Genomic DNA, 26,519 nt, shown 5'->3' with positions numbered 1-26,519 from the left:
AGTTCCTCTATTTGCAGTGGTGTGAGTAGGAGGAAGCGCAAAGAGAGAGTTGGATCTAGGATTCTCTCCTAGGTAGAGAAGTTCAGCAAGAGACCAGCAGAGACAGAGCAGCTAGTGAGGTGGGGCAAGCTTTGGTGGTGAGTCCTGAAAAAAAGGCAGGATTTGAACTTGTAGGGGCATTCAGTTGAGGCCCAGAGAAGGACGGAAGGTTCTGCCTGAGTAGGACAGAAGTGAGTTTGTTTGCACTCTTTAGTTTGGGATCTTGCTAGGGAATTCCAGGGAAAACCGTGTTGGTCCGAGCCCTGAAAGAAGGGTGGACCTAGAGAGGTTATGTGGAGAAGGCCTTTTGGACTTCTATGTTGTTACCCCAGAAAGCAGGGATGGGGGGAGAGACTAAATCATGATCTGGCTGAAGGGCTGAATTGTGAGAGGAGAAGGACCACCACAGGACGAGAGAAACCCTGGGCAGGGGGCCTTAGGCAAGAGGAACCTGCTATGCCATGCCTTGCCAGGAGGGGCTGCACCAGCATTGTGTCTACGCTTCTGTGCCCATTTTATGTCACTTGAAATCCAACCTCTAGTGATTCTGACCGGCTCTTTAAATTTCTTCTGAGGTTGTGGGGGTGGGTGGAGGAGAACAGAGGGGAGCCTCACCTCTTTTTGCTGGGAGCTAGGGCTTTCAAAATGTAAATAAATAATTGGGCTATGTCTCTGGAAAGGCCCTTCACATCACAGACGGGGCAATGCTGATTTCACACAGCGGAGTGCCTACCGCTGCCAGAATCAGCAATTATTTATGGGCAGAAGAAGCCTCAAAAAAACAAATGAATAGGATTAAGGTGTTCATGCGACTGCCTCTAGGGCCACCACTCAAGGAAGTTCAGCTCTGTCTTGGAGCTGGGATTCGGGCGGCTGGGCCTGTGATGATTGTCCTGCAGATAGCCGCACACTTTCTCTTTGATGTGTTCAAAGACTCCTTTCATTTGTTTGTTTTTTCCTGTCAAATTACCTCACTTAGGTCAGTGTGTAAGGCAGATACTGAGGGGTATTATTACACGTGGTAAACAAGGGCAGGCAACCTGACACCTGCATGACAGCAAATGTAGTCATTTGACAGTCACAAAGGGCCGGGGTACATATCTGCTGGACTTTGTTCAGAGACACGCAGTGCTCCATAAATAGATTCCAGCTAAGCACCAATTGCCCAAGTCTGCAAAGTGCTGAGTACGTGAGACACTGAGCACTCTTATCTCGTCTACTGGAGGTATTTCCAGTCAGCTCTCCCCCAAGACAGTTTGAGAGAGCAATCATAGCTGGTAGATTGTAAGCTCTTTAGGACAATGGAGTCTGTCTGACCGGACTGTGTAGTGTCCCCACTTTACTAGGTGCTGTGCAAACACAAAGTAAGGGGCAAGAGATTACACTCTAAATTGGCAAAGAGAGAGTTAACAGAGGTGAAATGACTTGCCCAAGATCACCCTGCAGCTCAGTGGCAGAGCTCGGAATACAACCTGGTCACAATCCAGTACCCTACACACTGGACCACATTGCCTGTACACCTGTGGTGCTATTTGAGTAATGAATAGTACTAGACATCTTGATTTTCTATAGTACATTTTATACAAACTGTATCCCAAATCATAGACTATCAAGGTTGGAAGGAACCTCAGGAGGTCATCTAGTCTAACCCTCTGCTCAGAGTAGGACCAATCCCCAGACAAATTTTTGCCCCAGGTCCCTAAATGCCCCCTCAAGGATTGAACTCACAATGTGGGCTTAGCAGGCCAGTGCTCAAACCACTGAACTATCCCTCTCCCTAAAGAACTCAGGACATTCCTCAGCATGTGGCCTGGGTTCTCAGACACTTTCATAGTATAGACCGCATCTTAATAGACAGATCATCCCGTGGCCATCTCTCCTCTCATTCCTGATTGCCTGGACCATCTTGCTGCCCATTCACAATGATCTGGGCCCCCTTGTTTCCGATGTGTGGTCACGTAATGTCCCCAATACATCTACTCCTGTTGCTTTCATAGGAAAGTGATATTAGCGAGATATTTGGTGTGGTTGGTTTGTGATTGAGCAGCTTGAAACAAGGCGGAGAATGCTCTCCAAGCAGGCCTGTGAGGCCGAGTTAGCTGTTTGCACAGTGCTTTGAGATTCTTGGGTGAAAGATGCAGTGTAGGTGCCAAGTATCGTCGGTATGGCTTTCCACCGCTGCTGAGGTTTCATGGTGCCGCATTTCTGAATTAAATAACGACGTTGCTCCAAATGGCAGGTTTGGGAGGGGAAATTTGGATCTGAAATGAGGCCCACCCTCAGCCATAAGGGAGAGCATGGAATGCTATGTACAGTGGTCTTCATCCTTTCCTCAGTGTGCGCTCGTCACTCCCGTCAGCATTAGCTGTGGGCTTTGAGAGCGAATAGCCCCATTTTATAGAAAATAGGGGCCGTATATCCCCAAATGGGCGTAAGTCTGACCAGTGCCTGATCAAATCCCTGTGAGCGGGTTTTCCAGCAGCTTGGGGAAGAGCCTTTCATCAGTGCGAAGTGGGAATGCATTGAGAGCAGCGTTGCACTGCACGGTTTGCTTGAATGAGCCTCTCCAATCTAGCAAACCGACTGCTGTTCCTTCAGGAGGCTGGCTCTGTGTTTCTGTGAGCTGTACCTAGCGTACCTGTTGTGCTGGCACATAAGACAGGAGGGATACGCTGCCAGCTGTAATCGCTGCTCTGTGGCATTGTGCAGCATGAGGCACGTATTTGCTTTGTTTATTAAATCTCTCATCACCCCGTAGGCAGGTATTTCTTGCCTCGGAGTCACGATTACTGCTTTAATTATTAGCATTTCCTTTGCCAGCAATTCCTCAGCTTTCAGTCCCTGAATCAGCAGGGCCTGCTGCACTTGAAAGCCTTGAGTGCTTTACCCCACCGAGACGTGACTGGAGCCGTAGGAGCCATTGGGAAGGGCAAATCCATTTTTAAACACCCAAACCTGAACAGCCTCACTTCACTAAGCGACACGACCAGGAGACTTCGCAGATAATGACTGTTCGTGGCAAAGATTTGGATCATTTATAGGGACAAGGGGGAGTCGCTTAGGTCTAACATTTTGAAATATCTTAAAATTATCATAATTGAGTGTGTGTGTGTGGGGGGGGGCAGAACTGCCATATTTAAAATACCCTCAAATAAAATTACTTGGTCTCTTAGGGAACATCTACATAGCGTTTTGGAGCACGCCGCAGCGTCTGCACAGACAGCCCTGGGTTAGCGTGGCTCACAAAAGGAGCTGTCTAGCCAGTGCTTTGTAGCTGCAGGTAAGGCTGGACATCAGGTTCTGAAACCTACCTGCTCTTTTTCCCCACCCTAAGCATCAGAACCCAGGCTCCAGCTATTTCTAGAGCACTACCTAGCGTGAGCCCCGCTGTTGATCCAGGCTGAGACGTGCTCCTGCTCCATCCAAAATGCTGTGTAGACAAACCCTTTAGAAATTAGAAAGCAAAGCCTGTGTTTATTTAGGATGTAGGCCAAAGAACAATGACCTGTGCTTTTGTCTGCCTTCCATTGGCTCTTCAGCAGGGGGCTATGTTCTGACAGCCCTACTCAATTCTTGCTCCAGTTGGGTCAGTTCTAGGCATAGGGCTTGAGCACCTGACAGCTGAGGTGGAGAGTGGTCGGCAAGGTTCTGCGGGATGGGAATGCCAAGGAAGGAGAGGAGGCGGCTACCGTAGCAGTCCGCAGAGGTCCTTTGGTTTAAATGGGTGGAGGCTGAGGTCAGGAGGATCTTCAACTTTGAAATTAAACTTCTAGCCCAAGATGTCCCCAGTCTGTTGACCTTTAGGCTATTTCTTTTACATTTTTGTTCTTGGAGAATATCTTCTGGATTTGTATTAAATTCTAAGTTGATTCCCAAGTGCCTAGAGCTACTGGAGAAAGACTTTTGGAAGCCAATCTAAATAACTAAAGCAATAGAAATAAAATGGTCTGAAGATAGTCACGCAACATATTTCCTTTGCTTATCATGATCTCTCCAGTTCAGGAGGGGAGTTTTTGTCCCAAAGGATGCAGTGGAATCCTTTACATATCACCACTTAATATGGCACCGTGTATTGTACCCAACAAGGTTCCCAATTGCTTGGATGATTATTTGTCAACCAGCGAGGCTCTTTTTGAAACTATTCTATTTTAGGTGATTATATAGGCCCTATCACCACAGTGTCTGAGCACCTCATAGTCCTCAATGTAGGTATCCTCACAACACCCCTGTGAGGTAGGGCAGTGCTATTACCACCACCTTACAGACAGGAAAATGAGGCACAGAGACTAAAGGACTTGCCTAGGATCACATAGGAAGCTCATGACAGACCCGGAGATTGAACAATGGGCTTTGGAGTTCCAGGCTAGCATCTTAACCCATGGACTGTTCTTTCACCCTGAAGCCACTGGCCTTAGCAGATTGGCATCAAGTTATTTCCTAAATGTTCTTTCCTCAACCTTGGGAGAGAAGCTTTCAGAAAATAAGTGCCCTGAAGTCCTGTGCTGTTGTAGAGCTGGTCAAGTAACAGGGAAAAATATATTTTGTTATTTAGTCAGCACAAATGCCAACAACCTTCTTTGGATAAATCACTCACAATGAATAATTCAACAAGCTCCCCTGCTACAGGGCATAGGAAAAGGATTGTTTGGACTGGGTTGGCCCCTCGCTCTGTAATGGGTCCAAACCAAAATGCCGGGTCCAGACTTTAGGTTGTTCCAAATCTGGATCCAGATTTAGATTTTGTAGCTTGGACCCAGCTGTGTAAGAATCAGAGCCTGCCAGATACAGAGTATCCTCAACACCTTCTGAAATCAAGGGAATTCAGTGGATTGCATGAGAAGGTCCAAAGCAGCTCCTTCAATAGAAGTTCTAGGCCATGATCTGTCCTGTAGAGAACAGGCAGCTCGTCCAACACACATTACTTAGCAAATACTCACACAGGGAAACATAATAAAAGGGGAAAGCCAAGTCACTTAGGAAGTCTGGCTTCATACTGTATGTGCAGAGTATACATGGCTGGTGGCCTTTTGAACAACTTCTCACATTAATTTTCTTCCAGTGCTGACAACTTTGATTTATGACATTAAGGCTAGTTTAAAAACACTCAGACGTGAGGGAAGCCAAGAGTTTTGGAAGACTAAGGTCTATCAAGTGATGGATAGCATTGGTGGATAGGCAGACACCCCTCTGCACTCACACTGCATCCAAATCGGGTCCTGGTTGAATGACAGCAGAGGGCTTGCTTGCATTAGGAGGACCTCTGACCTCTTGTTCAATTTTAATATTGAATATTCTGCCAGAAATCCCATGGGATGGCAACAAGATATCCTTTTGTAATGTCCGGTTGGATGCCAGGGGAGGAAACAAACAAAGAAGGACTTAGCAAATGAAAGGAAGAAAAAAAAAAACAGAGTGGTTGGGAAGGTTTTTTAAACTCCCTAGTGCAAGAACCCAGTGTATTTTTCTCCTTTTCCCTCTCCTCATGTTGACAATAGTTGAACTGAGTCTCTGTCTGTGCGTGTAAACGTTGCCTGTCTCCCAATGTCGGTTACCAGTCTACCATCCCCCGTCTTTAGCCCCTCTTTGCCTGTTTTCTGATCATTTCGTTCACTGATGTCAGATCATAAACCGGCTCCTGGTTTAAAAAGTCCTCGACCTTGGAGGCAGCAAGAAGCATAGTGGCAGCACTTGATGTTTCTGGGGGCCACATCATCAGCTAATGTACATCAGCCTCCACTGAAGTCAAAGCACCTGATTTACTGTTACCCTGCAGAAGGGACCAGATGTGGAACAATCTCCGACTACTGGCCAGGAGATTCCTGTTAGTATTAATAGGAGTTACCCTCAACTCCTTTGCATGTCAGTGGAAGAATGAAACCATGTAAGACCCGGTTCTGTCTTCAGATATGCCTGCTCCACTTCTGCTGACTTCAGTGGAAGCTGTCTGGTTGTGTCCAAGGGCAAATTTTGAGTTTTCAAATGTAACTGAACCATAGGAAAGGTAAGGAAGACAGAAATGCCGCAATAACAAACCAGATTAACTGCCCATGCTGCTTACTGCTGTGTGGACACCTGTAAAGGGTGCACCTTAAAATATCATATAAATATTGCGCTGATCAATCAGGTAGATAAAAGTTTTATACACAATGCTTATGAGGTGCCAACTATTGGCGAAATTGCGTGTGGGAAATGTAATAGCTCAAAAGGAATATGCTTTTCTCTTCATGAAAATTAGATCAGTAGTTCTTGTAGCTTTATTAGAGAAAGCACGATTGGCCCTTTTGACTTGTGAAAAATAACACTCAGTTTAAAGTATCAGAGGGGTCGCCGTGTTAGTCTGAATCTGTAAAAAGCAACAGAGGGTCCTGTGGCACCTTTAAGACTAACAGAAGTATTGGGAGCATAAGCTTTTGTGGGTAAGAACCTCACTTCTTCAGATGCAAGTAAACTTACATCTGAAGAAGTGAGGTTCTTACCCACGAAAGCTTATGCTCCCAATACTTCTGTTAGTCTTAAAGGTGCCACAGGACCCTCTGTTACTCAGTTGAAATGGTTCTTTCTTAGGAATCAAATGTTATTTCACAACAGGCCTTCAGAAGGATCACTTAAAGAGGTTTTCTTAGTTATCCAAACATTTTGCTGACATGCCCTGTTCCTCAGTGCTCTCACACCCTGTTAGCTATATCGAGTTCGTGTTTACATAACACACACTTTCCCTGCAAACTAAAAATGAACCAAATAACCAAGGAGCAAAGTATTATGAAAGTTTTGTCTTTAATTTTATCAATGGTTTTAAATATTTAGAAAGCAAAACATAAACATCTTAGAAGAAATCCATGTGATTGCTCTTGTCCAGAATTGTTGGGATTTATAAACAGATGCTGCTCTCAGGGTGTGGAACGGATGTTTCAGACTTTCCACCAAAGTTATATATGCTCGCGTCATTACAGCTCTTCCTCTGGCCTAAACTGCTGGCACAGTATCCTGAAATGTTTTTCATTAGTAAACTTTTCATAACCTCAGACTGTAATAAGCTGTACAGTAAAATCCACGAGGATGCCAGCTGGAGTTGGCACTTGGCAAAGGATTTTCAGAGCTGTTTGCTTAGCTGGATTTGAAGGATGTTCAGGACCGAGTAACAAGACATGTGACTGAGTTTTGACCTATATCACTGGCCAAGCTCCAGTGATATTACACTTGAATGCTAGTTAATGTGAATGCCCTGCATTTTGGATTACAAAATCTCTGCACTGGTTGCTTTCACACCTCATACACAACTTACACGGCTGCTACTCTGAAACCTTTAAATCATTTGTGTCTAAAACACAGCCTGGTGGCATTTGGTTATATAGGGCTAACTTGTAACAATGAGACTCCAAAATGGTTAATTGCAAATTTAATCCTAAATTAATAGTTATTCTTCATGGGTAAGAGGAGTTCAAGTTTCCTTTCTATGGCTCTTAATCTACTTTTCACTCAGGACCTGATCCTATACCCACTGAAATCAATAGTAAAGCTCCCATTAACGTCAGTGACACACATACCAGCAACGTTAATTAAGCATACATGAAGTGATACATACAACAAGGGACAACAGCTGGGAGAAAGTGACTAATGGGCAGTTGCATGCTCAGATGAGTGTCTAGGTGCCTAAATATCCACTTGGGTACACAGTTGCATACTTTATTTGCACAAATATGGCTGCAAGCAGGTGTGAGGATTTTTGCAACAGGCTCTCTGCCTTTCTTTTTTTAAATAGATGTTCAACATTTTATCTCTGCTGAATATTATTTTATTACTTGTATTGCTATCAAGCCTAAGTGCCCCAGTTGAGATTTGATACTGTACATACGCTGGAACTGTACATAAACATAGTAAGACAGTCTTGGCCCTAGAAGTTTACAATCCAAACTGATTAGACAGACTCAGAGTGGGATTATTGTCACCATTTTGCAGACGGAAACTGAGGCACGGAGACTGAGTGACTTGACTAAGGTCACAGAAGGAGTCTGGCAGAGCTGGGAACTGACCAATCTCTTGGCTCCCAATCCAGTGGCTTAATCATAAACCCATCCCTTCTTGGCACCAGTTTTTTAGGCACTCTATAGAAGACGGGAGCCAGTATTTTTACTGCCTTTCAGTGAGCACCCCAGGAGACATCACTTTTACCCTTTGCCCGTAGCAACAGAAAGGGTTAATTCATGGCTGAGCAGAAGGAACACACTTGGGTGAAATTCCTTTACCCTTTCTTGATACTGTCCATGGAGGAAGTAAATAAGTCTTTATCTGAAAATTGAGAAAAAGCAGAAAATCAAATCTATCATTTTAAATATGTGGATTTTCAGCCAAGCTTTTATTTGTACATTTGTTTATACAGGGTTGAGGTGTGTGGTTCATTCTCCCATCTTTCTTTTCTTTTCTTTTCTTTTCTTTTCTTTTCTTTTCTTAAATCTATTTTCCCAAAATGGAAAATATGCAACTCTAAGTGGCTTTTGTGATGCTGGATTCCAAGCTGTTTGAATTAAATCTGAATTCTGCTGGGGCTTGAACCTTCCTGATTGTTTGTCACTAGCAGGGTTTGTTACATTTCAGATGATACTATTAATTCCAGACCCTTCCCCCCTGCCCCCCCGATACTTAATGTAAAGAGTAGAAGACCAGATCTGTATCCCTAAAGACATTCCAATTTACCAACATGGTAATGTAAGTTGCCCTTACAAGGACAGTGAGATGTATTTATTTTTGTGGTATAGTTTATAATTTGTTTCCACTTTCCAGAATACCTTTTAGGAGCTGGAACATAAACACTTTCCCTGTTGATTTAGATCTTCTTTTCTATTTAGCAAACATTGATTTTATTTTCCTCCCCAGTGTTTTGTATGCAGCTGAAATTAACACACGTCTTTTCGTTTAGCAGCAACTTCAATTTGCACAGGGCCTGAGCCAGTGACTACCATAGAAGTTGGATCAGGCTCAGAGCTGTCCCCTGTCTTTGCCGGCATCAATCGTTGCTGCCACACAAAGCTCAGTAAAGGAAGTTTGTTACTGAAACACATCTGCAGGGTCAGCAGAGGGAGCACAATGCAGTTTTGTGGCTTCCGCATAAAAAAGGTGTGATCCTGCAAAAGCTGCCAATCACACGTCTTGCTACTATGCCATTTCAACGGGACTACGTGTTATAGGAAGCACTATCCTTGGTAGCAAGTGTTTTGCAGCAGTGAGCACTGGTCATGGTTTTGGAGCCGGGTTTTGTAAATCTGTTTCATTTTATAGAGCTAAAATCTAGAGGATTTACTAGAGATTGTGAACAAATTTAGGGGGAATTCCATCTCTGTGTACAGGGCAATGCCGGAGTTGTGCCCCACTTGAATTCTGTTTTGTGCTGTCCTTCTGCACAGGGGGGAACTTCACCTCTCCAGAATAACAGAGTTGGTCTTGAAACATTCATCTTACTTTGCCTATTTAAAAAATATCCAATGCTTAGCCTGCAACGAGGACTGAACCCTGCATTTCTGGCATGCGCAACCCCAGTCTCTGATGGGTTTCATGGAGAGTTGGGGGCACAAAGAATGTAAGGTCAGGCCCATTTTAACTAAAATTCTTCTCTCTTCCACACCTTGGATCTCTATTTCAAATTCTTCAATGCATCTCTGCTACAAAGTTACCCTGCGGAACTCATTGCCACAAGATATCAGTGAGGCCAAGAGCTGACCCAGGGAAAGGCTCTCCTAATTGCCCACTGCAGGGTTCCATGCACCTTCCTCTGAAACATCTGGCCATTGTCAGACGGGGGTCACTATATTGGATGGACCACTGTGGCAATCCTTACAGCGTTAATAGGTGCTCCATGCTTGGAATGGTGGCAGATTTTGTAGTAGAGACCAATATTTTAGATCAAAGATGTGCAGTGAAAATTGGAGAGGAGGACTTTGTCCATCTGGTGCTCACAAAAATGAGTTCAAAATGCTGCCAAAGTGTCTGAAATCTGGGTACGCAGAAAATCATGCATTGAATGTTTTACGTTTTTTAAAAAAACCCTAAAAACCAAACCCCCAGGATTTTAAACAAACACAGTCAAATGAGTCAGCACGAAGATGTAAAATCATCAGGGAAGGCAGTGTTTGTTTTTACACGGGGGTTATTGGAAATGTTAGGGGTGCATGGTAACAATTTGTAGCTGATGTGTTTTGAAATATCATAACTGGTGTCAATAAACTCATTAAAATTTAACTTCAAAGAATGTTGTGGGTGCCTGGAGTGTGCTGAAGACATTGCACAATAGGGATTTACATTGAAACAAGTATGGAAGCAATCAAACACCTCCCCTCAGAGAGGAAAGGGATCTTGCAGGGTTGTTAGCCAATCAGAAGCAGTGATCACAATCACAGATTCTTCGCTCTAAGACTTGTTCAATCCTGTTATTTTCATTATGCTGTCTGAGGGAAGGCTGCTGGCGACCAGTTTCCTCACCCGCTTGCCCACCGTGCATTGTGTTGCTTCCCCCTTTGCTCCGCTCTCTCACATCCAGTTTCTCCTAGTGGAGACGCCCTCACTCTGTGAGAAAACACCCATGTCTGTCTGTTCATCTCCCCGGAAACGCTCACTTCAGCTGCCCTAGGATGTGCAAATCCACAGACTCCACACAGGCACGGTGTGCACAGGTCCCATGCTGGCAATGGGGAGGTGGGACTAGAATTCTGGTCTTTCAACTGCATAAACCACAGGCCTCTAGCACTTGACCTAAAAGAGATCTCCCTTTGCCAGCAGTAGTAATAGGTCCTTTATATTATCTGGGATAGCCACTAGAGAGCAACATGATTTCATACACAACATGACTGCTCTGTCTGCCTTAAGCTATATCTTCTCCATCATTGCGTGCCTCTTGCTCATTATTTCTTTTATTTTCTCCTTTTTAATTCATTGAATGGCGCTAATGTCTGGAAGCATTCTCTCAAATTGCAACTCCAGACGTCAGCTACGAATTTTCTGTCCAAATATCAAAGGGATGCTGCAAAATCCTCGTTTGAGACACAGGCACAGAATGTACTCTGCTCCCTTGGCATGGTGTCTTCATGTCTATGGTTACATCCTTCCAAAGAAGAGCAAAGCATATTTGCCCTGGCAATTGACTCGGTGCTCTAGGAGCATGCAATGGTTAACAAGGAAGGTCCATCATGGAAAAAAAGGCACCGAAATATGTTTTCTTTGAAGCTTCACTGAAATCTAAAAGTTGCAGCTTAATCCATTTTGAAAGCCGTATCAATCATCCTGTCGTGCAACACACTATCACAGATGTGAAATATAAAAACGAGCTAGCCCAGCCAGCGAACGCAGGGCCCATTCTCCCCATCCATAAAAGCAAACATGGAAACTATAATTCACACAAATAATAAACATTTAATAGGGTATTCATGAGAAGAAAGGGAGGGAAAGAGACCCTGACACACTGGCACTTGTGTCTTGCCCGACAAAGCTCATTTGTTATTTGGGAGAGAAATTAACACCAATTCATCAAGCCACTTGTCAAGTTGATGATGGATCTGTCACTTCTTGCTTGGAGCAACGTGTCTGAGATTTTTTGTAAGCACTGTGTTAGACTGTAAAATGTGATTGCTTGTAGAAATTTGAGGAAGTACCAGAGTTGGAATGGGTTTGGTTAGTGACAAAATTCCTTGTCCCAGTCCTCTTTCAATGAAATCCCAGGGAGCTTTGCCGGTGACTTCCGCAGGACCAGGATTTAACCTAGGGTATGCTGCTGGCAGTCTTGGGACTAACAATAATGTGCCCTGAGCACATGGCATGTTCTGAGCATCTCTCTGATGCAAGGTTAGCATTTCAGAGGTTCCAGTTGTATTGATCTCTGTATAAACAATGTACAGTTATATTATAATGATGCTATGTAAACCTTATGCCCTCCCATGGGGCAGATTCAGCTAAAACGGACCATCATCATCTAGTCTGACCTCCTGTATGACATGGGCCATAGGACTTCCTTGAACTAATTTCTGTTTGAATTAGAGCCCATCTTTTTAGGAGAAAAACATCCTAATTCCCAGTGATAGAGGATCTATCACAACTCTTGGTAAAATGTTTCAGTGGTTAATTACCCTTGCTGGTAACAATTTGCACCTTATTTCTAGGTTGAATTTGTCTAGCTTCCTCTTCCAGCCTTCCAATATTTTGCTCAGTCTGGATTATCTTCAAGGAAGATTCAGATGAGAACAAAGAGATCCACGTAAGCTTAAAGAAAATGAGTAGACAGTGGGATAATAACACGGAGAAGAGTTGGGAGAATCGATAATATATTTAAATGTCTGATGGAATAAAACTGAACACCAGGTTTTAACCTCAGATATAAATCGAAAGGGGAACTGACAAAAATGAAACAGTGCTGCATGCTTAACCTGTGGAACTCACTGCTGCAGGAATCCAGCATAAAAACAGTATGTCTGGATTTTATTCTACTAAAGTATGGGTAATTTAATTATCGTCTACCATGTTGGTAGCTACCCTGTCTTAAACAGTATTAAAAGGACATTTACTCCTCATGCTTCAGGCTATCAGCTGATCATTAGAGCTGTGCAAATTCTGCTAAGAGTCCCTAGCAATTCCAGATCATAAGAGTTTGTTCCACTTTCTTTTCCCCTAACAAGGGCTCACATCCCTGCAGCCCAGTTCCATAATGACTTGAATGCTGGGCCAGCTGCTAAACAATACATCATTTATATAAATTCTCTTTCTTAGGTACTTAGATGGCCCCCATCACTATAGTATCTGAGTTCATCCCAATCTTTAATGTATTTATCCCCATAACATCCCTGTGATGTAGGGAAATGCTATTAACCCCATTTTATAGCTGGAGAACTGAGGTACAGATAGGTTAAGTGTCTTTCCCAAGGTCACACAGCAAGAAATTGAATCCTTGTCTTCCAAGTCTTACTCTAGGGCTCTAACCAGTGGATCCTTCCTCTCTATTTGGTAGCAGCGAGAAGCTCTAGATCAGGGGCCTTATTGTCCATGGTACTGCACAATCTGCATCGTGGGCACTCAGTGATGTCATGAGGGTTCACTAGGTTTAAGTCAGCTCAGGACTTCCTTCACACACCCCACTGTTTTACCTTGAAATGCCAAATCTTCAAGTGAAACTCACTCCATAAGTTTTGTATGGCTTCCAAACTCAGAATCCGGCCTGAATTCTGGGTTTTCCACCAGAGAGATGTTTAGCTAGCTGGGGGCGGGGAGAAAGCATTTCTGGGCGGGTGAAATGGTCAAAGCACAAAGCTGTGTACGGTGTTTTCAGTTGAAACCGTATGCTCAGCACTTCTCAAATAAAATAAGCAAGAATGCCCAATAAGTAGCATGTTTAACTTTTTTGTGAATTGTGCCCTTTCACTTATAAAATCCAGTGTCTGTTGATATGAGTTTGGCGCCATTTATGAGGTATCTGCAGAAATTTTGTAGAATACACATATTAAAATATTTCCAATGATTTTTTGTCTTGGGTGCCAGTTCATTACCAGTTGCTTGTTCTTCAGTGGCCTGTGTGAAAGGAAACTGGTGATCTCACCTATTTCTGGTGGGCAAATATTTCCCCGACAATTGACAGCAGTTGGCAGACTTGCAGGACCATGAAGAAAGAACTAACTTTTCACTCCTAAATATGGTCCTGCCAGGTCAGGTTTGAACACATTGTCAAGGGGGCATAAGGAAACTTTTGTTGCCCAATGTTGTACCTGTTCTGAGTAGAGGTCTTCAGTCTCCAATACTTCCAATTGACAGGAGCAGCAAATTCACACGCATTGTTACAAACACAATAGTAAGAAAGTTAAGGGTAATTCATGCATGACCTTGTTATGGTGATTTACAAGGGAGAGCCAATGTTGGGTCCAGATGGGCGTTCCAACCTCTCAGCCTAACTACTGTTCTATAATTGCAGTCAAAATTCCCTTGTTTAAATAATAAACATTATGTTCTATACTGAATACTTCACTGTAAACTGCACACAGAACATGCTGAACTAAATAGGGCTTCTATTGCGTTGAATATAACAACCTCTTAAATGATTAGGACACCTGTTGACATTAATATAGAAGTGCACATGGAAATAAATGTGCCGCACATTGAAATATATGTACACAAATATTTAGAGGATTAGAGAAATTGCGAAAATGGATAGAGCAGCATTTAACACGAACATGTGTGGAATCTAGGCTGAAATGGAAAGAACATGCATGGAGTTGATCACTTATCAGATGTTACTTTTTTGGTTTTGGTGAGTTTTTTTAAGTTCACTTGGGGCAGAAAAGTCCCTGCACTAACAGTCATGGATTTATATATTAAGTAGAGATTTTAACTATATCTCTTTGGAATCTGCCTCTGATTCATAACCACCTTCATTTAATAGCTGGCACCTTTGCCGGGCAAGCTGCAAAAGAAAGTAATTAAATTTAATAGAAGCCACCTTCGCTTTGAAGCTGCCCTAGATTTAAAGCCATGGAGAGAAGCAATTAAATTGCAACAGCCATGGATTCGAAACTAAGTTATATGGTAATTTTTGTTAACGGAAATTTTCACTGTAACTGGGATTGGGTTGTCAGACCTGATTGTGTTCAGAAGTATATTCCAAAATTAATGATAGAAATCTTCCTCTGGAAACCTTTTCTTGAATCAAAAATACAATTTAAAAAGAAAGCAAAAAGAAAAAAATAGGTGTAAAACTGAGGTCAAATGTCACAGAGAGAATATTTCAAAACTTTTGGAGCATTGATTCTCCCCTGGAATGTGCTATAATTATAAAGGCTAAGAAGGGAAGAAGGATGTTTGTTTGCAAGCAGGCGCATATGCCAGCAGCACAATAGGTAGGTTCATTTAGGAAAGGTGCTTTTTTTTCAATGGAGAGTGTTAGAAACTTCATTTAAAGAAAGCTAGTCTCCTGAAAACAGCAAAATCTGCAACAATGACCTGTTTGTTTTTCACTTCCATGGTTTTTTGCAGGTAAGGTAGAACTTTGAAAGTAAGTAACAGCAAAGACTGACGAGAAACAGAATGCCATAACCAGTACCAAATGTAGCCCCATTCCATTTAAAAATTATATTTTTTAAGAGTTCTGCATGTAGGATTGAAAAGAATTAAATGAAAGGTTCTGTTTTTGGTTCGGGCACTGTTCAGAAATCAAACAGGCAAATGCAGTTCGATCCCCCACGAAAGCGAAGTTGTTCCCATCTTCAACAGCTGTCGGCAATATTTGCAGATTATTAGTTAAGGTGTGGGTGCACGTGAGAAGTTTAATTATTTTCAAGCAGGCACTTTGCAAGCAGGTTCCAAAGAGATTCTTAAATAGCTCACAGTCCATAAATGAGTCCATATGGAACTTATGAAAAAAAGCTAGTAAACTGTATATTCATAACAGAATAGTTCTTACAGTGTCACCAGCCACTGGAGAAAACCTGGTAGGAATAATACAGGTGGGGAAAAAAAACCATTGGGTGTTAGTTGTTGGTGAGGCATTACGAACATTTGTGCTTTGCTGTAAACAGTTGATTATTTTTATTTGTATTTGGTAGCACCAAGAGGCTCCAGCCAGGATCAGGTCAAATCAAGACATGCCTTTCTGTAAGAGACGCTTAAGTCAAACACAGATTATTGGGTTCAGTAAATGGCTGAAATGTGCTGGCCTGTGTTATATAATGGTCCCTTCTGGCCTGATACTCTGAATCTAGGAATCTAAGCAAGCCTTTTTTCAGGGATTTATCTGAGATCAGCAATCAAGTCTGTAAGGCCCTGACAGCTGACTCTTCAGCAAAACCATTATTACTTCATTGGTCCATTGTTAGGTACTTGAGAGCAGAAATGGCAAACTGCAAATTCCTCAAAAAACTGCCTTGGCGTTCGTCAGTAGCATAACTGCCTTGTTGATAACATGGGCGAATGAGAGGACTCTGCCATATATGACATCAGCAATCTAGAACATTTAGTATCAAACGTTCTGCTTGCATTAAATCTCCCCAAAGCAGCTTTCAGGTGGGCAGCAAATAGTTCAAAGAATGTTTGACTCTAAACTTTTAGATATCCCAGCTGTGATATTTGACAACGGATCTGGATTATGCAAGGCTGGTATTGCAGGGGACAGTGCGCCAAGGTCAGTTATTACAGCAATTGTTGGTCGCTCGAAAGCCAAAGCAACGATGCTAGGAGCAGGACAGAAGGAATTTTATATTGGAGAAGAAGCCCAGTCCAAAAGGGGTGTCTTAAGTTTGAATTATCCAATCGACCACGGCATAGTTACATCCTGGGATGACATGGAGAGGATCTGGAGACATGTCTACGAGTGCGAGCTGAGAATCAAAGCTAGCGACAGGCCGGTGCTACTGACGGAGGCCCCACTCAATCCCCTACAGAACCGGGAAAAAATGACTGAGATCATGTTTGAAGGCTTTAAGGTGCCTGCCATGTATGTTGCAGTGCAGGCAACACTGGCACTCTATGCCTCAGCACGCACGACAGGGATAGTAATGGACAGTGGAGATGGAGTTACCCACACCGTACCCATCTACGAAGGATACTGTTTACCCCATGCAGTTTCCAGGCTGGATATCGCAGGCAGGGATATCACTGAATACTTCATGAGACTCCTTTTGGAAAGTGGCCACTCCTTCGTGAGCACAGCTGAGAGGGAGATCGTGAAAGATATCAAGGAGAAGCTGTGCTATGTGGCTTTAGATCCCGTCAAAGAAACAAAAGCAAAGCCAGAAGAAATCCTCAAAGAATACAAACTGCCTGATGGAAATATCATTAAGATAGGCAATCAGCTCTTTCGAGCCCCGGAGACCCTTTTTATGCCCGCTAACATTGGTATCGAAGCCCCCGGGGTGCACAAAATGATCTTCAACAGTGTGATGAAATGTGACATTGATGTTCGCAGGGATCTTTACGACAATGTGCTTCTTTCCGGTGGGTCCACCCTATTTCCTGGACTGGATGAACGGATCCTGAGGGAGATGCAGCGGCAAGTGCCCATCGGGATGGCCGTACGGGTCATAGCACCGCCCGAGAGGAAGTACTGTGTGTGGATCGGGGCCTCCATCCTCACTTGCTTGTCAGCTTTTAAAGAAATGTGGGTCACCGTCAGTGATTACAAAGAGTTTGGTGCTGCTGTAGTACACAGAAAATGCTTTTAAGGAGAGACTACGCAACTGAACCATGGTCTCATTCGAATAAACAGTGCTCAAGAAATGCTCCCAAGATGTGAACCAGAAGATGCTACAGCGGTTTGTGTATTTATTGGATGACCAAACATTACAGAAAATAAAACATTAGAAACAGACCATCTTGTTCAGAATGGCTGTTAGGTGTCTTATTTTCCTATCACCCTCAAAGGGTGCTCAGTGTCTTGCTTCCACGTCTTCACATCTTCATTTGCACTTGTCATCCTTCTGGTCTCTACTCAGTATTGGCTGGGACTCCCTTCGGAGGCATGGATGTTGTTCCTTAGCAGGCCAGAGGGGTCACCCTAAAGCAGTCAGAGCCATTCTTTTTCACCACTGGCTGAATACTGTAGCCCCAGCATGCTCTTCCTCCTACCACCAGGCGTTAAAAAAAATCAAAACCAGAATTGGAGTCAGGTCTGACTGAACTTTTCTCTCCTAATGTAGCAACACAAAGCAGGGCTGGAGAGTCATGGGGGCCGTGTGGATAGCTTATGTTTTGTTATCTTTGCTGTAGTGATCCAGTTTATGGTAAACAAATGCGATGACCCTAAAGGAACATTAAAACGAAAGTTCTGCTCTCCAAATCTTTACTGGACTGCAGCTTGCTCCTGCAAATGTTGACCTTGATGGGGCGACCCCCTTTACTGACATTACTCAGGCGCATAATGAGAATGAGGTCTTTAGCTGCTCCAGAGAGAACAAGATGTGTGCTTTGTCCTATGCTGTCCCGCCGTCCTGGGTGGAGCTTCCTGTAATATTTATCTATAAAGCCACCTCATTATCCGTCTTCCTTAAAACTCTCCTTTGCCATATTGCCTACAAAAATCTTGACGATGGAGACTGCTGCCTCTTGTGTTGATCAATATTGTTCCATTGTTTCCTTGTACCCCACCCCTCCATTGGCCGCCTGTCTGTATCCATCTGTTGTCTCCTGTCTCAAACTTAGATTGGAAGCTCTTTTGGACAGGCGCCTTCTTTCTGTTCTGTGTTTGTACAGTGCCTAGCACAAAGGTGTCCTCGGTCTGTGTAAGGCTCCTAAGTGCTGTGGTAATACAAATGAATAATATTAATTAATGTTTTACTTAACTAATTAATACCAAGAGAAGCCTATCTTTTCAGCACATAAAAAGGCATTTTCCTTTCCAGTGTCATGATTCATAATTGTACTAAAAGCCCCTAGGTCAGGGATAGTCAGTAGGTGGACCATGGGCCATATCCAGACCGCCAGATGCTTTTGAACAGACCCCTAAATATTTTTATTTAATTATTACTATTATCATTTTGGGTTTTTTATTATTTTCTCTGGAGTCTGGACCTTGACTATACCTTGACCAAGAAATTTGGACCTTGACAAAAATAATTGACTACCCCTGTTCTAGGTCATTTCAGAGAGTTATTGACTTTCTGGGTTTAAGGGCCTGAGCCCAAGAGGTAGGGTTTTGCTTGTTGGCACATAGACATTTAGAGTGTGTCTACACAACAAACCCCCCATTCCCAAAAACGAGTCTCAGAGCCTGGGTCTTCAGCCTTGGGCTCACACTCTAAACATAACGATGTAGATGTTGCGGTTGGAGCTCGGGCTCCGAAAACTTCCCCAGGCGTTAAAGCCCGAGTTCCAGCCTGAGCCCAAATACCTACACAGCTATTTTGAGCACTGTCGGGTGAGCCCATGTCTGCAGAGCCAGGCTTGGAGACTTGCTGCCGTGGGTTTTTTTGTTTGTTTAGTGTAGACCTACCCTTAGAGCCTTCTCCCAGAGAAGATAAAATCACATCACATTTGCTGATCTTCCTATTCTGTGTACCACTCAGTACGCTGCTTAACTCACAGCTGGGCCCATCTTCTAAAGGAAGGATCTCCGTGCATCAGTGCCCCAGACTGGGTAGCACACGTTTCACTAGGGGGCACCAGAGCAGCAGCTGGAAGAGAGAGAGAATTTCTTCAAGGACGATGACTGTACTTCACTGTAATGTATATAAACCTACTGAATATAGTCACCCTTAGGTAAAGCAAAATGATAAGCTACTGCCACATTCTTGGCTAACTTCAGAACTCAACAAAACTGTGTAGGTGAGTGGAGTGGCACTGGAGCTGGTATAATCCCCATGAGAGACGCATGTGCTGTTTGGCATAAGTGATCAGAACAGGATTTAAAAACAAGCACCGACGTACCTAAATGTCTCAATGTTAAAAATGCTCAGAGCCTTATAAAAGCAAACGGCGCATTGCTCTCTAATTCAAAGAGCATTTCAAATCCTTAATGATCTGCTTGCAGAAAATTCTATATTTTACATTTCTTAATCATTTCCCTGATACCTATGACTAGGTGAGTTAATACATTGAAAGCCTTGGATATATCTGCTTCAGTTGTAATGGCCACCAAACAATCATTACCTAGCTCATCCATTGTTGTGTGTTACAGGACGAAGCACTGGAAATGCCTTGCTTGCCACCACATGAGTGGGGATAAAAATCCTGAATCCTGGTCAAAGTTAGGAGCATCAGTCCTTGATTTTGTTGACTAGTAGAGCTTGTCATCTTGTAAAACTGACAAGATATAGTTGGAAGATACATCCTTAAACCTTCACAACTAAGCTTCCCAGAGGCAGCTTTTTTAGAAACTATTTAAGGTCTAGGGGGAAAGCTGAAGTGATGTTTAATCCCCAAACTTTAGATATTCCAGCTGCGATTTTTGACAATGGATCAGGGCTATGTAAAGCTGGCCTGTCAGGAGAAATTGGTCCAAGACACATCATTCCTACAGTTATTGGCTGCCCCAAAACAAATATGTCACTGTCAGGAGCAGCTCAGAAGGACTGCTGTGTGGGAGAAGAAGCCCAGCACAAACAGGATGTGTTGTCTTTGAAGTATCCCATTGAACAGGGTATAGTTACATCTTACGATGATATGGAGAAGATCTGGAAGCATATCTATGAGCATGAATTGGGACTGAAAGCCTCTGAGAGGCCTGTGCTAATGACTGAGACCTCTTTGAACCCAATGGAGAATCGAAAAAAAATGACTCAGCTGATGTTTGAACGGTTTAAGGTGCCTGCTTTCTACCTGTCTGTCCATGCCATATTGTCGCTCTATGCCTCAGCACGCATCACAGGACTGGTCATAGACAGTGGATTTGGTGTTACCCAGACGGTACCAGTCTACGAAGGGTACTACTTACCCCATGCTGTCTGCAGGCTGGAGGTCGCAGGCAGAGAGATCACAGAGTTCCTCGCGAAGCTCCTGGTGGAAAGTGGGCAACGCTTTGAGAGCCTGGCGAAGAAGAAGAGTATCATCGAGGACATCAAGGAGAAGTTGTGCTACGTGGCTCCAGATCCACACAAAGAATTAGCCAAGAGGCCAGAAGAGGTCCTGAAAGAATATAAACTGCCTGATGGGACTCTAGTCAGTATTGGCAGTCCACTCTTTCAAGCACCAGAGATCCTCTTTGCGCCAGGTAGCACTGGTAACGAAGCACCAGGCCTTAATAGGATGATTGCTCACAGTATTTCAAAGTGTGACGTCAATATTCACAACACTCTCTATGGGAACATGGTGCTGTCGGGTGGTTCGTCCCTCTTTCATGGGCTGGATGAGAGGATTTTTAAGGGACTAGAACACCAGGTCCCCAAAGGGGTTCCTATAAAGATCATAGCACCCACAGACAGGTGGTTTTCTGCATGGATCGGGGCTTCTGTAATTACTTCTTTGACCAGCTTCAAGCAAATGTGGATCACTGCAGCTGATTACAAGGATTTTGGACCAAACATTGTCCAAAGAAGATGTTTTTAAGAGGACTTAGGTAAAACTAGCCAGCATCCATTCAGGACAGTGGCAGTTCTTGCATTTGCTAGTTAAAATGAAATAATAAAGTCCTTGGACAGAAGTTTGGCTTTTTCTAATTGTATACTTGGCTTCAGAGTCATGGAAATTAGAGATGGAGACCTCTGGTCTGTTCAATTCCATGGCCTTTGCAGCGCTGTTCCCTTGATTAAAGACCTTATCTTCAGTAATACAAAATAATCTGCTAAAATGATTCTTACTGGTATTCATTTTAAAGCTTTTAAAATAAAGCAGGGTGAGAGTCTACCGCTGGGAAACTGAGGCACAAAGGGATTACAAGTAAGTGACTTGCCCAAGATTTAGATGAAGTCTGTGACAGTGCCAGGAATTGAACCTAGCTCTCCTGCATCTCCATTCTGTGCCTTAACCCTGAGATTGGTTGGTGTGGGTGAGTGTGAGATCATCACCTACAGCAAAGAAAGCTGAGCGAGAGAGCACAATGGATATGAGAAAGATAGAGCGTTAGAGAGATCAGGGGACAGTGAGATGACCCCAGAAGGGTCTGGGAAGCTGAGATCATACTGAAGGGCAGGAGGGCCCAGTCATAACAGCTGCCATTCTGTGTCAGCCCAATGGTCTATCTAGTTCAGTACCTGCTTCTGACAGAGGCCGGTACCAGAGCTTCAGGCAACATGTACCGAACAGGGCAATTTTGAAATGATCCACCCTTGTCTCCCCCTCGCACAAATGCTGTGTCAGACGGTCCCGTTGACTTAATAACAATAAATACGAAGGGTACATTAAGAGACACCGCAGGCAGCTCCTAGCCCAGGCAAAAGCAGTTATGGAGCCCCCTTAGCACCCTCCTGACCACGCGCTGCTCTGTGGACTGGAGAGACCCCGGCATAATTTAGACAGCTGGGGATCCCTGGAGGGCTGTATGTAGTAGCTTGGTTCCTGATGTGCCTCCATGTCAATTTATGAGGGGGCCCTCAGAGGTCAGCCTGACAGCTGCCTGCTCCAGGGGAATGCTCCGTGACCAGAACTTTAAACGCCCAGGGTAAAACACCCGAGGAGGGGTGAGCATCTCCCCGCAGGTCTTTATTGATATAGTCATCGTTTGTGGGCTTGATCCAAAGCCCCCTGGAGTCAATGAGAGTCCTTCCGTTTAGGCCTTTGCATCAGGCCCTGTGTCTGTCTGTTTTTTGTGTCTCAGAGCCACATCTGACCAGAGGAGGAAGAGAAGTGAGGGTATAATAAATATGTACAGTACAAAGCTTGTCCCAAGCCAGCTGCGGTTCTGGCATGTTGGGATGCTACATGGTGACTCAGGAAGCCCTGGGGAGCTTGGAAACTCATTTCTGATAGATCCAAAGATTGGAAGGTCCAAAACTTCTGGAGCTTTTCTGATAACCCGGTAGCTAAGAAAAGGGACTGGAAATCTCAAAGGGGAGATCCAAACATTTCTAATAATTCATGGTTTCAATCAACTCTAAAATGTCAACATCTCTGCTGAGGCTAGGGACTGTAGAGGTGCATAACCCAGGCTGACTAACCGATGTTGGCTCTGCAATATGGCTTGGCTGAAGTTGGTTTTTATAGTATCCAAACTGGTTTGCCACTCCTTAATGTTATTTTTCCACACTAGTCTGTGGAAATGGCTAGCAGACTAACCACACTCGCTTGCACTCCCAGCAGAGACACAGTCCATCCACCCCTCTCTATATTACTCTTGGGGTGGCAGGATGGTGCTGCACTGACCTCTCGGAGGGCCTGAGGCTATAGCCTACAGTCTAGACTGTGGGAAAGTTCTTGGCTTTATTGTCATATTTAAAAGTGGCTTAGCAAGAATTTATTTTGCTGGTGAATGTAACTTTCCAGATGAACAATTTTCATTTAAACGTATCAGTGTTCAACATTCCCAGTTTTGATCCATTTGGAGAATCCTTCCTAAACTGCGAGAACAATTCTTCAGGCCAACGAACAAGGGCTCAGAAGCCCCAGCTGAGATCAGGGCCCTTTTGTGGTCGGTGCTGTACAGACACATCATGAGACACTGTCACCGCCTCAAAGAGCTTTCAGTATAAATTCAATTGTAATAAAGTTCTGTTCCAGTGGAGATGGGTGACCTTAGAGAGGAGTGTGTTTGCTGCTAATTACTAAGTTTTATTTGCAGATCATGGAAAATTATGACTACAATAATGGGTTGCCCCTGTATAGCCCCTTTCCTTTGAAGATCTCAAAGCATCAATTCCTCCTGCCAAGCATCTGTTTCTCTCTCCCTCACCACAACCCATCCCCATTTAACAACCTGAATTTTAAAATGATGTCATGTCAGAAGAGACACAGAGGCATTTTTAGCTTCATGTTTTTACATCACTGCTCTTTTCTGATGTTCGCCATCAAAGGGCTGAATAATGATTAAAAATATGTATATACTCACTTTTACAAGCCTGCCATGGACACTTGCATAGTGTTATAAATGTTCCAGATCTGGCTCTGAGCTCACTTACATGGATTTTAAGTAGGCACAATTCCACTCCCGTCAGTAGATTTACCCGAGTTCCAGAGTAACTGAGATCGGAATTAGCCCGCCATGTTTGTGAGAACCAAAGATTAATTAGGGGGAGCGGGTCAGGATTTTGGGTTGACCGGCTGAGTCATCAAAAGGTCTAATGTTGATTATTGAAAGAAATATGACCCACTATCCTCTTATATATGTTCTTAAAACACTTACACAAACACAAATAAAATTGAAAAAACTTAACACCAAAGTTAAGCTACTGTTAATAATAATAAATGTAGACTGAAGCAATACAACTATTAGATCAAGTAATCAGTAAGTCAGTCTCAACAAATTGGCCTTACCCTTGATTCTTACAACTTGCACACTTGCATACTCCATCTACCTTGTAGCGCTTCCCTCTATGGTCTTTGGACAAGACAGTGGAGCCCTGCAACTTGGTCCAATCAGGTTCAAACTAGGTCAGCCTTAGCAAGCACCAATTTGGAAGAGTTGTGCTTCAGTCAGCCATTTTTAAAATATTCGGTGTTTTAAATACCACAGAGACACTGAACCCAAGCCTCCCCGCTCCCCAAAATGGACACATTTGGGGAAACTGGCATGGACTTATCCTGGTGAAAAAGATTTGAGATGACCTTGGGTCACCATTTTATGGAAAATTCAACACAAAAATCCTGTTAAAAACAGCTGATGGGCTGGGTTCTTTTTCAACAACCAGTCACTCAACTTTCATCCAACTGTAAACGAAAAAATAAGTTTGAACAACTTATGATCCATGTCATTCTCACAAACAAGACAATTTATGGTAACCTTTATATTTTGGAGCTGGCCATTATTGCAAACAATAACCTTTACAGTAATCTTTCTATCTGGGAACTGGGCTGCAAGTCAAACACTTTATCTTCTGGAATCCTCATCTTGAGACGTTACTTTAAAAGCCATCAAGATGAAACCCATATAAGCAGTACAATATTTAAAATTAATTTAAGGTCTGTATACCCACATGGGCCACTTCTCTAGCATATTTTGGACTCTAGTTACATAGGAGCTAAGCAACTGGGTGTCTGTTTTTCCACAGCTTTCTTTACCTCCTGGAGTTATTTATGGACTCAGAACATGGGGTTAAGTCTTCTCAGGATGTTTCCATCATCAAGGAACTGGATAGTCACGAGAAGACCAAATACCATGTTAATTAGGCATTAACAACGGAGTTAAAACAAAAATATAGTATAAGCAAATGCAAGCACTAGAACCTGTCCCCACTGTATGTGATGGTCTGGAACTATGTGTTGTGCCTCTGTTATAATTAATCTGGGAGAATAAGAATGGCTCAGTCATAGGGAGAGAAGCAAAACTCTTCATACTGGTGACTTTCAAGGCATTCTCTCAGGCCTTTGGGAAGGGAGCAATATTCATTAGGTGGCCATGACAAGCTGTTAGCTCAGGGGGACTCAGAGGAATGTTCCCATTTGTGACTCTCAAGAATCTAGAATATTTAACTAGACATTCTATGTCACCCAAGCAGAAGCACAGAGCCAGAGAGAGGGCTGCCTGGAGACTGCTTCCGTCTTGCCAGAGAATGTCTGAATCCGAGATCTTAGATCTCCCCGCTGTGATTTTTGACAATGGATCTGGGCTGTGCAAAGCCGGCCTGTCAGGAGAGCAGGCACCAAGGTCAGTCATCGCGACTGTCGTCGGCTACCCCAAATCCAAAGCGATCATGTTTGGAGCTGGTCATAGGGAGTATTATGTCGGAGAAGAAGCCCAGTCCAAGAGGGGTATCCTGTCTTTTAAGTACCCAATGGAACATGGCATTGTTACCTCGTGGGAGGACATGGAGAAGATCTGGTGGCATTTGTTTAAGCATGAACTCAAGATGAAGCCCAGCGAGAGGCCAGTGTTACTGACCGAGGCGCCACTGAACACAGTGTCGAACCGAGAAAAAATGGCCGAGATCATGTTTGAAGGTTTCCAAGTGCCTGCCGTATTTGTGGCTCTGCAAGCTCTGATGGCCCTTTACGCTTCAGCCCGCACGACGGGATTAGTGCTGGACAGTGGCGATGGCGTGACCCTGACAGTCCCTGTCTACAAAGGCCACTGCTTGCTCCATGGTGTTTCCAGGATGGATTTTGCAGGCAGAGATATTACTAAATACCTTGCTCAGCTGCTCCTGGAGACGGGATGTTCTTTCGTGAGCACGGCAGAGAAGGAAATCGTGAAGGACATCAAGGAGAAGCTGTGCTTTGTGGCCGTAGAACCCAGCCAAAAAAATCAGGAAAAGCCCAACAGGCTTGGACGGGAGTATATTCTCCCAGATGGCAATGCCATCAAGATTACCGACCAGCTGTTCAGAGCTCCTGAAACCCTTTTTGTGCCAGCTAATGCTGGCATTGAGGCACCAGGGATTGACAAAATGATCCTTCAAAGCGTTATGAAATGCGATGGAAATATCCACCCTGATATCATGAGGAATGTGGTATTGTCAGGCGGGTCGACCCTTTTCCGAGGTCTCAACGAAAGACTTCTAAAGGAGCTGCAAACTCAGAGCCCCAGCACAATCCCTGTAAAGCTCCTAGCACCCCGAGATAGGATTTACTCTGTGTGGATTGGGGCTTCCGTCCTCACCAGCTTAACATCATTTAGGGACATGTGGGTCACGAGTGAAGACTACAAGAAAACTGGACCATCTGTGCTTCAGAGAAAATGCTTCTGAGAAGGCCAACCATCCAGAAAAACACAACACCAACCTGAACAGCTGGAGAGCAGCTAATAAATCATCGCAAAAATAATTGATTTGTAGTAAGTGATTTTAAGGCTTGGTAAAGAAAGAGCCCTTGTTCTGTGCCTTTTTTTTTTTTTTTTTTTTTTTTTTTTTTTTCCCGCCTGCGGGTTTTAATTCTTTAAATGTGTTTTTCCTTGCTGGAACTGCAAATAGTTTTTCAGACTTTTAAACTCTAGAGAACAAACCACC

The 26,519-nt window shown here is 43.7% G+C and overlaps 3 protein-coding genes across 4 annotated transcripts; all 3 read left to right on the top strand.

The window, feature by feature from the left end:
• The first annotated feature begins 11,818 nt into the window (after positions 1–11,818).
• LOC117868002 (actin-85C-like) lies at positions 11,819–17,216 on the top strand. 2 transcript variants are annotated; one of them, XM_034753562.1, is made up of 2 exons: positions 11,819–11,840; positions 16,114–17,216. In XM_034753562.1, the coding sequence occupies exons 1-2, from the start codon at positions 11,819–11,821 to the stop codon at positions 17,214–17,216; spliced, it is 1,125 nt and encodes a 374-aa protein (XP_034609453.1). The 2 variants fall into 2 exon arrangements, with proteins under 2 accessions (XP_034609453.1, XP_034609452.1); XM_034753561.1 differs by lacking the exon at positions 11,819–11,840 and having other exon boundaries at positions 16,083–17,216.
• Positions 17,217–19,896: 2,680 nt separating this feature from the next.
• On the top strand, positions 19,897–21,033 carry LOC117868024 (actin-related protein T2-like). Its single transcript, XM_034753593.1, has one exon. It carries the CDS (start codon positions 19,897–19,899, stop codon positions 21,031–21,033), a length of 1,137 nt encoding a protein of 378 aa, XP_034609484.1.
• A 4,094-nt stretch (positions 21,034–25,127) lies between these two features.
• On the top strand, positions 25,128–26,261 carry LOC117868010 (actin-85C-like). The gene has a single exon (XM_034753572.1). It carries the CDS (start codon positions 25,128–25,130, stop codon positions 26,259–26,261), a length of 1,134 nt encoding a protein of 377 aa, XP_034609463.1.
• The last annotated feature ends 258 nt before the right edge of the window (positions 26,262–26,519 follow it).

Source organism: Trachemys scripta, chromosome 19 (genome assembly GCF_013100865.1).
Source record: "Trachemys scripta elegans isolate TJP31775 chromosome 19, CAS_Tse_1.0, whole genome shotgun sequence".
NCBI classification, from domain to species: Eukaryota; Metazoa; Chordata; order Testudines; family Emydidae; genus Trachemys; species Trachemys scripta.
Note: the sequence above shows the minus strand (reverse complement) of the source record. Positions and strands in the feature narration are given on the sequence as shown.